Source organism: Anas acuta, chromosome 1 (assembly GCF_963932015.1).
Source record: "Anas acuta chromosome 1, bAnaAcu1.1, whole genome shotgun sequence".
NCBI lineage: Eukaryota > Metazoa > Chordata > Aves > Anseriformes > Anatidae > Anas > Anas acuta.
Window position 1 is genome coordinate 127,301,056 of NC_088979.1, and position 15,740 is coordinate 127,316,795.

Consider the following 15,740-nt stretch of genomic DNA (forward strand, 5'->3'; position numbering starts at 1 on the left):
ATAGAATCTTCTTACTAAACAGATGTCAGTTATTTTCTGTTGCTTTTTAATCAGTATGTTTAAGTACTTTTCAATTAATTGTTTTAACTTCATTTTCAAAGTCTAAATAAAAATTATTTTTTTCAGCTTTTCATTTCAATTTTGCACCTGAGAAAATAATTTTTCATGTGAGCTATCTTTTTTCTTTTTTGGTCTGATGCTTTTTTGTTGCTTTTTTTTGTTTGTTTGTTTGTTTGTTTTGTTTTTGTTTTGTTTTGTTTAATGTGATTAAGCCTAATTATGTCCAGAGCCCTTTACTACTATTTTTTTCATGCTTGCTTTGGATGCAAATTTACAATATTTTTTAGAATTTTTAAATATTAAACCTCTTCAACTCTCAAAGCTCTGTAATCCAGCATACTTTGCTAATTGATTCATTTCATTTCTCAAAGATGACCTTGTTCTAGAGAACATCATTTATAGGTTCTTTTTCATTTATCAGATACAGCATATTTGGATGCCTATATGGGCAACCTGCTCTAGGGAAGCTACTTTGGCAGGTGGTTTGGACCCGATGATCTCTTGAGGTCCCTTACAAATTGAGGTTTACAATTCTGTGATCCTGTGATTCCTTGGTATTTAATGTCAATATTGAGCAGACCTTTTCAAGTGTGTCTCAAGTGTATCTGAAGCAGAATTTTGCTGTTTTGCTTCATGACCAGTGCTGATTTAAAAGCGTGCAGCGATACTTTCATAAATACTATGTTGTTTGCCTTGCACGAACCCATCAGCTGACAATAGATTAAGTAAAAAGAAAACAAAATCAATAATTTCTTCATGGTCAATGTTTATAGAAAGAAAAGTTATTTGAAATTATTTTAAATGTTTTCTTTATCTGTAAAGACCATTCATTCTGTATTGCTGGATTTGATAATCTTTCTCCTTAAAATAATGTCCAAGAAGTTCATATTAGTTTTAATTTTCAAGTTATTCAGCATCAGTTTTGTTAAGAGAGAAAAAGTCTCTCTCCACATCAGGAATGATATTTTGCATTGTATTTGAAAGATATCCTTCAGACAACCATAAGTAAATGCAATAGATTTTTTAAATAATAATTTACAGTAAATATTTTTTTTTTCTGTGTGGAAGGATTGATATTTACTATACTTTATCATTTTCCCAAATCCTAAAAAAGCCTATTAAAATCTCTTTGGCCAGTATATACGAGAGATTCTAAAATCTCTTGGCCACTGTAGTTTGCCATATTATCTTTACTTGGTAATGAAAATTAGACAAACAGAAAATACTTGTAGTGCTGAGAAATTATGAGATGCAAAGTGAGAATATTTAAAAATAAATATTTTGAGGTGAAGCAGAAGAAAAGAATCTATGGAAGGGAAGGAGAGAACTGTAGGAAGGAAGGAAGGAAGGAAGGAAGGAACCTAGCAAAGGAGTAAAGAGGGAGTTACTGTAAATGAAAAAACAGATGCAAGAACTGAATTAACTGTATAGACCCAGAATTTTGGAAAAAAAAAAAAGTTTGCCTATCAAGAGGATGACTTTGGTAGTACATTGACATAAAAACAGAAGTGAAGCTGAATTTCTGATACAGCATTTGTAACACAGTCCAACTGATATTTGAAATATTTTCAAATATTATAGTACAATAATTAATCAAGAATATAGGAATATTTTGAATATAGGAGACAAGTACCAACATTTTCAAAAAAGTATTTAAGTTGTTTCAAGAAATGAGGCCTGACTTATTTTCCAGGCAATTTGCCTCACTAAGAAAACCAAGCACTGAACATGAAAATCAGGTCCAAAAGAAACAAAACAGTGCAATATTTGGTCCAGAAAGTTGACTGTGTTTCTCTAAGCCACTGAATTTATTTAGGGAAAGGAAAAATGGCGGCTGGTGTCTGTCGGTTAAGAGACTCCAGACTGATGTTCAAGGAATTGTTCCATTTTAAACCCACCAGGATTTTCTTCACTGTTGCTTGGGGGAAGGGTAGGAAGGATGGGAATTAGACAGACTACCACACCAATGAGCTGTGGATTTCAAATATGAGACTCGTTTTAGCCATATGATTTAAGGTAAATTTGGCAATTAGGCCAAAGATAGCAGTAAAACCTAGAACTGTTCTTGCACCTTGGCATCAAACAGTTGCAGAAGCTTCCTAACATCTTTCTTTGATTCTCTGGTATAATTTCATGGAATTTTTAGAATAGAATAAAAATATGTGATGGGTTGAATTTCTAACAGTTATGTTAAAAAAAGGTGAAATTCCAGTTTTATTTATATCATTAGCCGTGCACCAGCCTGCAAAGCTACAGAAGGTGTATATCACTGGAATTTCTTAAATAAGTTCATGCATCCAAACCAGCTTTACATTTTCACTGCATAAACAATGGAGTTGAAAGAAGCCATGAATCCAGCATTATATATTAACAATCCAAAGTCTGCTTTCATTAAATTCACTTGTATGATTCTCAAGTGACATCAACAGGAGAAAAAGATGATTTGAATAACCAGGTAAGAATTCAAGTTTATTTCATTAAATACCATGATGTGATGTGAAGGACCTTCCAAACAGCATGTCATCCTATCTCTAAATTAAGTGTATCATGAAAATTAGCAGATCAGCAGGCAAATGTTTTCCAATTAAGCATGGTAATAGCTGTAAAAGTTGTGCAGTTCCAACTGGCTTCTTTAGCTGTTTGAATTTGGAGTAAGTGGAATTTCAATCTTCATAGGATGGATACCCAAAGGAATTTAATGTAAATGTCATTTATTTCTTTAAAAATGCAGACAGGATTGCAGTATGCATAAAATAAAAAATAAAAAATCTTGGCAACTAGCTCAACTGAATATTGTTTCCATAGCCAATTTATGTAAAATTTGTCCCAAATCTAGGCTTCTGCTTTGACCTTGGAGATTAATAGTATGAAATTTACCCTATAAATATGCTCAACAGAAAGTAAAAAATATAGTCCAAGATACAGGAGTTTGTCACCAGCATACGGGAAAGGAAAATACTCTAGTTTTTCTTCTTCAACTATCTGCATTAAATCAAAACCCAGCAGACTTCTGGAGATTTATTTTTCAGCCTGAGACTTTGCTATAACCCTCTAGCCTGTTATTATAGTATTTCATTGGGCACAACATGATAGTAAGTCATCTGCAGTAACTGTAGACTTAAGGACCAATACTTTATTATTTACTCAGGCAGAACTCCTATTAATTTCAAGAACTGATGAATAGAACCTTTAGGAATGAGTTTTTCCATTCAGTTTAATAGGAAAGAGACCTGCTTCATCTTTATTGTTGTCAATAAGAAGCTTAGGTCTCAATTCAAAATAGCACATAATTTGTATCCATATTCAGGACACTGATGCATGTGCTTAACTTTAATTGTTAAGTCCCAGCTACATGATTAAACACAAGCCCTAGAAAGAATGTTTCCTTGAGCCAGAATCATAATGAGTAACACAAATGAGCAGACCAACAAACAGCAACCCTGCCTACTCTTGCTTCTAGGTTCAAAGCTCTCTTCTGAAAAAGACCACTAATTTTTATTTTGGCAGAGTCTCGTGACAATTACATACCTTTTTCTTAAAATCCTGGCTCCGATCCACACTTCTTAGCCTTCAACAGATGAATAAAAAGCATCCAATATTCTTAGTTAAACAACCTTTTGATGTCTAGACAGAACAGTGATTTCCTTCACCTGTCTTTTGGAGAGGAGGAATAGAAGGTATAGGAGCAGGCTGATGTCACTGTAAGTGAAACCCATGTCTGAGCACAGGAAGGAGAAGTAGATGTTTGGGAACTATCACCATTTGATTAGCAAAAGTGAATCAAACCTCACCAACTGATTGCTTCCTGTGAGAAAATGACTAGACCTGTGGCCAAGAGACCTGTCAATATCATTTGCCTTGACTTCAGCAAAAAACTAGGGGGATGGTCTGGTTCAAAGGATATTGGCTAACAAGTTGTACTTTACCAGAGGCCAGTAACACCTGGAGTACTTCTGGGGTCTGTACTAGGACTGCCCCATCTAACATCTTTAGGGAAAGACCTAGAGGAGGTGATGGAACGCTTGCTTATGTACAGATGTCATTAGACATGGGGGTCGTGGGCAATCAAACTGCTTGAGAGAAGGGCTGCCATCCAGAGGGACCTAGAGACAGGCTTGAAGAACAGGGTTATATGAACTACATGAAATGCAAAGACAAATGCAAAGACTTGCCTTGGGGAGTGAAAACTCCTTGCAGTGAGTGGTACAGTCTCTGCTGAAAAGGCTCTTCAGGTTCTGTGTAGACAGCAAGCTGAATGTGAGCCCAGAGTGTACCCTGGCAGTGAATAACACTGACAGCATACAGCTGTATTAACAGAAACATAGCCAGTGGATCAAGGGAAGTGATAATCTCTGACATCTTAACACTCATTAGACTGCACCTAAAATACTGTGTCCTATTTTGGGCTATCCAGTAGGAAAAATAAATTGCTAACCTTTATGAGTCCAGCAAAGGGCCCTGGAGAACTTTCTGTGTGAAGAGGCTGAGGATAAAGGCTTGCTGAGTTTGTTTAGCTCTGTCATCAAGAAGACAGAGACAGGTGCCACACAGGGGGGCACAACAAGAGAATGAGGGACAACAGGCATAAACTGAAACAAGAGAAGTTCATGCTAGACAAAATGAAGAACCATGAGGACAGTCAAGCATTGTCCAGAGAGTCTGTGCAGTCTCCATCAGGTTTTCAAAACCCCACTATCCAGTATTATCCAATAGCCTGATTGATCAGGTCTGAATATACCTGACACAGCTTTGAGCAGGAGTTTGAACTACATAAAATACTAAAATTCTTTCTAACTTGAATTATCCTATGACTTTAGATGTAGAGCTTAGGGATATGGTTTAGTGGGGACTGTTAGTGTTAGGTTAGAGGTTGGACTCGATGATCTTGAGGTCTCTTCCAACCTAGAAATTCTGTGATTCTGTGACTGTGTATTTCTACTACGCATTTTATTTCTTCAAATCAAGGGTTATTGGAAGAGCTCCATCCTTCTGAAGGCTGTTTTTGATTTCAAAGGAATTATAGTACTGGAATATAATTCTAAATACTGAAGCAGAGTACTGTGGCTGTACAGTGAGTTTATTTATTTGATACAAATGAGAAAATCCATTTTAGATTTTCAGAGATGGAAGAGCAAATAAGACATTTTTAGCTCATAGATAATCAAATTCTAAGTCAACAATAGCAAAGAGTTTTGAATATACATCATGTATCCCTTATAGTCAAACCACCCACACATCTAAAGAAGAACATATTGAAAGATCATTAGAAGTCTTTTGAAGACACAAGTTTTATTTATGAATACTCTGTTGTAGACTGGTGTAACCAAGAACACAAATAAAAATTTAAATAATCAGAATTATAACCATTAGCCTTCAAATTTTGGCTTAATCCAATTAGCCAACCAAATAACAAAACGATAAAGAAAATAAGATCTCTCTTTAAGATTATCATCATAATTGTCCTTATTCACCTCAACTCATTCTACATTTATTATTTATAAAAGTTAATGATACAAGGAATAAGTTGAAAAGGAAAAAAATATAAATTATTACATATTCCTCTTACTATCCCATATGCTTGGGAAGAAAAGGCATTTGTGAAAATAAAGCAAGGAAAGAGAAAGGCTAGAAAAAACATCATCAAATTTAAGAAATGCTGAATCAAAATTGGTATTTTTACCACATTAATAGTGAGGTCTAATAAATGTTGAAAAATGCTTTTCTCAAATTAGAGATTTGACAAAAACAATTAGAGATTAAAGAACTCTAGGTCTATTCACAGATCTTTTACCATTCTGATTGTTCAAATTAATATTTATAAACAATTATCTTGGTTTCTTCTACACAGTTATAGCTAATATATATAAATAAAAAAAAAAAAGTTTTTTTTCCTTTAGTTAATAGTTAATCATAACAAGGATTTGCTTAATAAAGGGACGGACTCTAACATATGAAGTGTTTCTTGTCGGGGTATTTGCCTATGCAGAACTGGAATCTGAGATATCTACTAGTAGCAGGAAGTACTATTTCATGCCTTGCAATGCTGACAAATTTTAAAATATATTCATAAGGCATTCATTAGCAGCATGCAACTCTATTTTATATTCACCTGTATCATCCTTACATTAGACACCTACCTTTTTCAAACCAGTTGCTTTAATTCAGCTGTTAATTGAAATGAAATGTTTTGGAAAGAAAGATGACTTTTTTTTTTTTCTTTCATTTAACAGCTGAATTAACAATAATGGATCTTGCCACTTTCATTTTTAAAAAGTAATTAAAACTAAGATAGAATGCCATATTTTGTTATTTCCAGGGTTTGCTCCAAGTAAGGACATGAGACAAGAGACAAGCCCTTTTTTCTATAAGGAAAGTTTTCCTTGAGAAATATGGAATGACTTCTTGGGGTTTCTGCCAAATAAGAAAGATAAGAATATATATGGTGTTTCATCATGTTTGCCAGATCAGCTAGACATTTAATGAAAAGGAGATAGAGCCTGATCCATCTCTCACAGAAATGACAGCAAGGTCTTCTTTCCATCACCTCCAGTGAGAGTTCAATCTAGCCCCATCTGCATGTTTTCAGGCACAAGACCAATTTTCATTTCCTGACCTGGATGTATTTCCATTTGGAACATTAGTATTGCACAGAGAGAGGAACAGCTTATCACAAGATTACAAGTATCCAACACCTTTTATATTTAACATTCTGCAGATAGAGTAACTTTATCCTTTTTGTTAAATATATCTATTCACATCTTCAGTGCTATAGTGTTTTAAACAAGAACAACATCCAAAAAAAATTGCTTTATTAAAACAGTTACAACTGCCTTCTTCCCATGAACATATCATCAAACAAATACATGCACACACACAATGTGAATATTCATCTCTGCTGCAAGGGTAAAGAAAGCTTTTAAGGTATATGAATCTGGAACTAAGTTTTACATTGCAAGGCTTTATTTTCATGACCTCAAAGAATCAAATAATGTTACTGATTTTAAGTCGATTCACTTGCACGTTTCCAGAGTCTTTCACTTAGAACTTGTCATTTTTCCAAATAAATGTCATAATTTATAAGGACTATCTCTTTATGCATTTGCTACTTAACCTGAGGTATTTCATGCAAATGTTTCAACTTCTTCAGCATTAAATGAATTGTCTTCTGAAACAGGAGAACACTGAGGTATAATTGTAAGAAAAACTTCATACTAACCTTTAGTGAAGTGTTCTGAGTCCTCACATTTTCTTTCCCCTTCTCAGAATAACCAATAAGGTATTTGCTAAAACAGCCTGAGCCACACAGGATAGTGCAGGCTAAAATTTTGTTCTCTTCTTACTACTGGAGTCTAAATACTCTAAGTAGTATTTGTATGGAAGCTATACTCTATAATACAAACCCCATTAAGCAAGCAGTACACTAGATCTGTAATACTTTCTATTTTCAGTCTCAATCAAGCTAATTTGAAATGAGTTGCCTTGGTAGAGAGACTCAGATTTACTGGCCCTTACAGATACTGGGCATCTTCCACACTCATTAAAGTTAATGACTTCAACAACAGTGAAAACTCTGTGTTGACGTAGGTTTCCTCTTAATAGGTATTCCCAAGTTATCACTGAAGAGAGTATGAAACTGCTGGTGTTGATTTTCTTCTGCAATCACAACACCAGCACACAACAAAACACTCATCCCTTCATTGTAAAATAATTCTATTAGCTTAACAGGGACTCATTGTTGAAGTAAGACAAGAAAAAAAATAAATAAATTGCACTGTACACAGAGATTTCCACATAAAAGCTCAGTTTCTCAACATAAAACTAGTCACATCCTCACCAGAACAGAGGAATTAACATATTGGAAATAAGCCAGTAATTTTATAGAAATAGATGCCTTTATGTAAGCTCTAAGTCAATATTCTCACAATAGCTGTGGCTTTGGCATCATTTCTACCCCAACAAGCCACAGCTGCTGAACTAGAGACTTCTGACTTCATACGAGATAAGTAACAAGAAGTTGTAGCCACTGGTGCCAGAGCCTGTTCTTTGATATCAATACAGCAAACTGCAGTTGTTGACCTGTTACACGCAAATGATATACCTCAAAATCACACTAGTTATCTAAAAGTATTCAGGAAAGAACTTCACAAAGACTTATACCATGACATTTGATTGTCAACAAAGACATGATGAAAGCGAGACTTCTCTGAGGCTGAGGCTTATGTGTATTCACATAAAACCAAGAAATTAGGAGGAATGAATTTTTGACTACAGAGACCTCTACTTTGATGCAAGTCCAGTTGCTAGAAAATCTGCACTATTAATATGACAAAGTTCTGTACTCTGGCTTCCACCCAACAAGATGAAAGTATTGAGCCAGAGACCTCACAGAAACCTGTGCCTTGATATTAACATGCCATGCAAAAGCTGCTGAATATTGCAATAAGTAAAACATACAGCCATCTGAAGGCAGAAAAAGAAAAGATTAAAACCTCTAAAAATTATGTAGAATAACTATTCCAGACTCAAATATTCATCACTTTTAATGCCTAACTTTTCAGGATCTTCCAAAGTGAAATGAAATGGTACATTTCAATGGTTAAACATAACAGTTCAATTAAAGAACTGGGCTTTTCCCTCTTCAGCAGGTCCCACACAAACATTGCTTACATTTATATTATAAGATATTTGAGGTACAAAGTCTGAGCAAGAGACCTTCCAAACTGACTAATTTGTTGTTTACTGAAAATAAAAATAACAAAGGGGGCAGGGCAGGGCAGGGCAGGGAAGGGAAGGGAAGCAAAGAGAAGGAATCCAAAAATTGATTGCAACAGAATGAATAATCAAATTCAGTGACTGAAAACTGCTCAGAATTTTGGAATACATGTTAGCATTTTGGAGAGAGATGGTGGTGCATGAGTTACAAGATTAATATCTTTCTTAGAGATTCATCTTAATCAATCCAAATTAAATCTTCTGTCCTATGAATAACTTACTTCTCCCTCCGAGTAACTGTATGATGGCAAATGTCAAAGTGCTTTATTTTTTATTTTTTTTTAATGAAATGAATTCAGAAGCTTCAAAAAATCACTAAATGACACAACAACTGGAATCTATTTTTTTCAAAATTACTTTAGAATTAAATAATACTATAAACTGGGAGTTCTTTCCCTTTGCGATGTCTGAAACGAATTTGTATAGTGCTGAATCTTTAAATTGCTCTTTGGTATGTTGCTGGATCTTCACATTGTTCATCATTTTCCACCTACACTCTTAGAAGAAAGCTAATTATTTAACTCTGCCTCAGGACTGCAAAAGTTTAATATTCTATAGCACCAGGTGCTTACTTATTTCCCGATTTCACTTAACTAAATCAGAAAGAGCTGAATGTCAGCAGCTGCTTTAGCCATCTTTTACCATCTTTGATTCTTCACTAGAAGGCCTAACAACGTGCTCAGGGTGTAATGGAAGACCTCTCCTGAGTCAGACAGCTCATACAGCAGAGTCATTCTGTTGTGTCAGAGTCTCTGCTCATATTGGGCCATATCCAAAGCCTTCTAAAGTAATTAATAATCCTTCTATTGTCTTCTGTAGAGTTTGGCTGGTCCATTAAGTGAAAGGTAGTCTTACTGAGATAAATGCTTCACTGGAAACACATCACAGTCTTGATGGTGAGCAGCAGAAGAAAGGGATCGTTATTTCATGTATTGTGAGGCTAAATTTGTTGTACCAAACCTCAAAACTGAAGTGCTTATGAGTGCTGATGAACTAGAACTCAAGCAGCATTTTACAAGAAGACATTGGAGAAAAAAAAAAAAAAAAAGTGTTTGTACTTAGGTTTGAAATAAGCAGAAAAATCCTAAATGCACTTCGATCTAAAAACAATATACTGATTATTATTCAATCAATTTATCATAGAATCATAGAATGGCTCATATTGGAAGGGGCCACATAGATCATCCAGTTCCAACTCCCCTGTCATAGGCAGGGATGCCACCCACTAGATCAGGTTGCCCAGGATCTCATCTAACTTGCTTTTGAACACCTCCAGGGATGGGGCATCCACAACTTCTCCGGGCAACCTGTTCCAGTGCCTCATCATCCACTGAGTGAAGAATTTCCTCCTAATCTCCAATCTAAATCTCCCCAGTTTATAATAGAAATGCTATCAAAACTGCACAACTGTGTGACTGCAACATGACAAAAGATGTCAGTGTTAATTATGCCAATGAATTCACTACAATAAAAGTTGCTTCCATTATTGTCCACAAAGGACTGAAATTCTAGGTCATTGCTACAAGAATTCTTGTGCTGATCATCTTTCCTTTCTAATTGTTCATCGCTCTACAGAGTAGATCCTGAACTACTTTTGAACTGGTGTTCAACTATTTAAGTAAAATGTTTTACTTTGCAGAGCTAGCAAAGTCATGACCTTGAAACATTTCAGTGGCACTACAAGGCTGCATAGCATAAGATCCAGAGCAAGCAACATACAAGATTGATGAAAAGCACCATAAAGTTTCTTTTGCAAACTGCCAGAGACAGAAAGATAATCACAATATAACAAAACATATCAAAATGTAAGTGAAAAGATAAGCCACATCTTACTTCATTTGGATCTTCCGTTGTCGTGTTTTTATTTTTCAGCTTTTTCTGTAGCAATTTGGTTTCATACTCTGGTCTGGGATGCTCCTAAAAAGTAGAGTTAAAAACAAACAAACAAAAACAGAACAAAACAAAACTTTTGATTATGATTAAAATAAATAAATAAATAAACAGATCCTGATTACTTATTCTCAATTCAAGCCATGCAGATAAGTCAATACCACAGCACCTTTTGGACTAGGGGGATCACTGCCTAGGGATATGGGATATTTTATGGGATTCAGAGGAAGAGCATTGAGGGATTGCACAGAACTTACTAAGTTTTTTGTTGTTGTTGTTGTTGTTTGTTTGTTTGTTTGTTTTTTAGTGGAGTAATCAAATGTGGTGAAAGGAAGGGATCTAGGTCACTTTGGAAGGAACTAGTGTGTGAAAACAGAGTGATAATGGGATTAGAAGGGCCAGTCTCGTGCCCTACAGGAAAACTGGGGAGGCACTCTTTGTCAGGGACTAGAGTGATAGGACAAGGTGTTTTAAATGATTTTAAACTGAAATAGGGTAGATTTAGATTAGATATTAGGAAGGAATTCTTTCCTATGAGTGTGGTGAGGCACTGGAACAGGTTGCCCAGAGAGGTTGTGGATCCCCATCCCTGGAAGTGTTCAAGGCCAGGCTGGCTGGGGCCTTGGCCAACCTGATCTAATGGGTGGCGTCCCTACACACAGCAGGGGGTTTGGAATTAGATGATATTTAAGGTTCCCCCCAACATGAACCATTCTATTAATCTAAGATTCTGTCTGGGTGCCAGAAACTGGAGAGGTCATCTGAGTCCTGTTACTGAGGGAATCCACACTGAATATATGTATATGCATTTATGTTTGCATGTGTATATATATACATTCCCACTGGCAGACCTCCATCCTACTCATCCAGAGGGATGAGCAGGATGAGGCCACTGTGTTGTCTGTGTTTGCATGTCTGGTTTGTGTGCCTCTGTGATCTATGTGGCCAGCCATATATGTACATATACACATTGTGCATATATATCCGCTGTGTGCATGTGCCTATTGAGAATACATGCTTAGCTTCAATACAGGATGGAGTTGAGGGCATGGAACTACAGCAGACTCACATCTCTTGGGCTGTCTCTTGGGCAAATAGCCACATGTGAATAGTCCTTGTCAGTTGTATCTGTTCCATGTCACAGAAACTAGCTAAAAAATAGTAAACTAATTGTATCTAAAGGTTAAAAGTTTGGGCTGTAATCTAAAGCTGTAATTGAGGAAAGCTGAAGATGTGGTGAATGATTTCAGAGATGTCACGGGAAAAATACTCACCACTCAGAGCTTTTTTCAGAAATGCTAGTGTATAAGACTAAAACAACTCACATTCCTCTGTCCACTTATGAGCATAAGAGTAACCCACTCACACACATTTCAGATAAGTACCATTGGCCACTGCTCTTACTATAATTAGTATGTATGTTTGTCAGCCTAGGAACAAAATCTGCTTACACTTTTTCATAAATCTGAAAGTAATCTAAAAACAAAAGCAATCTAAAAACTCGTAAAAAAAATAATCCTGATGGGCAATAGAATAGGGATTGCCTCCAACTTCAGCAGTTGTCTTGGGGGATATATAAGCTGTTCATTTTCTCCTGTCTGCAACATCTTCACTACCATCTTGAGCATTCTCTGTTGCATCCTAATTCATAGATGTTGTGATTCAATATGTTTTTTATCCTGTTCATATGAAGTTCCTGATGTGCTAAGCAGGTATGTGAACACACTGATACTCAAACAACTGTCTTAAATTAACATTTCCATATCTTTTTTGAACTCTGTGAAGATGTAATATGCATGTTTGTCTCAAAGGCAGTCTCATTAATGATACTTGCTTTCTACTGCTCCCTGAGAATCTGGTACTAATGTGGTAGGCTTGTGTGAACTTTTTCTCTAAAGTTCAAGTACTGATATACCAAACATATCTAAAGAAAATGCTAGCATGATGGCTTGTTTTAAATTTAAATTTCATGTACTATTCAGATTAATAAAATATATGCTAGAAGAAAGCAGGAAAGGCTATCAATTTACTCAATCTACACTCAGAAGATTTGTCTTTCAAAGAATGTGATTATCTCTCACTTTGCATTAAAGTCCTTTTGCATTACTCATGCCTCACATAAAAATCACTACCATAATGAATGTAGTTCAGGGATCACTATAGCACTAATTGTTATCAGGGTCACTGTTGTTATTACTCACAAACTGTTTTGGGTGCATGTGGAACTCCGAGAAATAATGAGTCACAGGTAATCTGTGACATAATTGAATGTGATTAACAGCAAAAAATGTTAGCAGACAGGATGGGGAAAGGACAGACAAAAATAAGCGTTTAAAAATGCTATTGTCAATTCTTCTTACTTCTATCATGAAGTTTTGAAATTTTAGGCTAGCTTGTTGATTTGGATCAATTTGTACCACATTTCATTAGTTAGGGTTTACAGGTCACATGGAAGAAACATCTTAAGGCTTAACTGAAGAAACAGTGAAGGCATCAGGCACGTATAGGCTACTTGCAAGGAGACAACATGACAAAAGAAGAAAGATTAGATGAATGAAAGTAAAAGAAGCTAAGGTGATCTAATCTCACTATAGGAGCACATATGAAATGGAACCAACTTTCTTCCTTTTTTCTTATTCTCTGTTAAGCAAAGCATTTTGGGACACCAGGGGCAGCTGTCAGAGGCCAGAGCAAATTTTGAAGATTGTCTTGAAAGGAAATAGGGTGAGAAAATTCCATGACAGTGAAATACAGCATAACTGTAACTTTCTGTAGCTGTTGTTGTCAGTTTTGCTTTAAGTGATTGTTCCATTCAACTGTTGCTTAAGTTTCCTAGTAATACATTTCAATGTCCTTTTAACTGCATTTCACACACCTACATCAGGATTGGAAAATTAGTTTATCTTTCTTCACTGAATCTGTGAAGTCAGTTTACTCTCGACTGAACAGACCACATCACATCCTGGTATACATGTGCCTATACATTCTTTTTATGAGTATATTGCATGAAACAATACTTTATAATATTGTTTTAGAGATACTTGATCTTGATTGTGTTCATATATACATGGATGCAAAGGAACAGTTCCACTCTTTTCTGTAAGTGATTCAGAATCTGTTCTTTGCCTGAAAATGGGAAGAGTTCTACAGTCAGGACAATAAGCTAGAAATAATTGTGATGACTTGAAGAAGGCCAAATGCCCATGTAGGGATAAATATGAATCCCATGATGCTGGAAGTGTGCCAGTACAGCTGCCAGACATTTACTGAAAAATCAGTTGAGCCAAGGTACTTTGAGGCCAAATGAGTGCTCAAAGTAGAAAACGATAACTCCCATCCTGAAAACAAAGAGCCAAATCATGAAATTTTTACTCAGATAAAACTCATATTGATGTCATTGGGAATTTTTCCTGAGAATGGTATCCAGGATTTGGATATCAAGCACACAAGATGTATATACACTATACATTGCAAATTAAGGATATGTATGTAATATATATTGAATATACATCGAATACAGTACGAATATATACAAAGAATGTATCTCTCTTTAAGTTCTCTTTGATTTAGGAAGAAAATAATTGAATTTTACTAAGTGTGCATGACAAACATATATGGATTCCTAATTAAAAATCTAAAACTATCCCAGATCAAAAGTCCAAAGGAGTTGTCACAAAAAAAAAAAAAAAAAAAAAAAAACATACTGTTTTGGTTTTATACCTTAAGGAAAGTCAAAGAAGCACTCTGAACTCATTCAACAGCCTTGTCCTAATATGCTGAATGCAAGCAGAACAGCAAAGCAGTGAACACTGAGAGGAAGGAAGGTATTCACAAATGAGAACTGAAATAACACAGATGCTGCCCCAAAATCAAGATGAAAACTTGAAGTGAATAGAACAGGGAGCCCAGCCATTCTCTATTGCAAGAGGGTTAATTATTACAAATAAAAGGTTAAAAAAAAAACCTTTCTTATGATGATGACATAGTGGGGTGGTAAGGGGAAGTCTGAGGAAGAGATTATCTTTTAGACTGAAAAAAAACATTTAGACTAATTTAGTAGTGGGATGTTCATCCAAGGAAAAGTACTTTTATATCTCAGCATGTGTGAATGTATCACTGGTAGTTGCTCACAGCCTTTTTAGACCAGATTATTAGCGCAATAAATTCATTTATTAAATAATAATAATAATAATAATAATAATAACATGCTTGAATAAGTCATTTAACATTATTGTAATTTTGAAGATGTTGAAAAATAAAAGACAGTACAAGCACATAGGAACTCAGCTATCAAAGATGTTTAAAAGTAACACAAAACTGAAGTAGTCAAAAACAAAACAAAAAAAAAAGTACGCTTAAGACATATTATAGAAATATATATTGCTTTATAGACAGATAGGTAGATAATTAGATAGACAGAATGCATTTGATTGCTCCTGTAAAGCAGCACCAGTAGTGCTTTGGAAGATTACTTGCAAAACTAAATTTTGAAATGTACCGAGATTTTTAAGTGCCCTTAAGCTAGAACCAAACAACAAAATGCTTCCATTGCAATACCAAGGTATTACACTGTGTGTGAAACCATAACAGGAAATAGCATCACTATTTTTGTTCAGTATTCATTTTGATTCAAATCCAATCTATTTAAATACTCCTACATTTGTAACTAGAATTTTAAGAGTGAAGCCAGATGCCCCTTGAACAGTATTGAAACTGTTGCTTTAAATCATTTATTCTATGCCTTAAGAAGTCACCACTGAAACAAATATTGCTGACAATAGTGAAGAAAAAAAAATCTTTAAAGCTGGACATTAGCCTATTAAATTGTGGCATCACCCAACATATCAGTGGAACAATTTCGTGTATAGATCTAACTTAAAAAAAAAAAAATCTTAGAAATTTTAAAATGAGTAATGACTGTGCATATTACTGTTATGTTTACTGTTTTTACTTGACCTACAGTAGTATCAAGTAGTTGTAGTCATGGACTAGGGCCCTATTTTTTTAGCAAATATGTA

The 15,740-nt window shown here is 35.1% G+C and overlaps 1 protein-coding gene across 1 annotated transcript in view; it reads right to left on the reverse strand.

Moving 5' to 3' along the window:
* ANO2 (anoctamin 2) overlaps positions 1 to 15,740 on the reverse strand; it is a 196,498-nt gene that overhangs the window by 91,570 nt on the left and 89,188 nt on the right. The window contains exon 15 of the mRNA XM_068654424.1: positions 10,666 to 10,749. Coding sequence (XP_068510525.1) covers positions 10,666 to 10,749 — 84 coding nt within the window. The remainder of the gene's footprint in view (positions 1 to 10,665; positions 10,750 to 15,740) is intronic.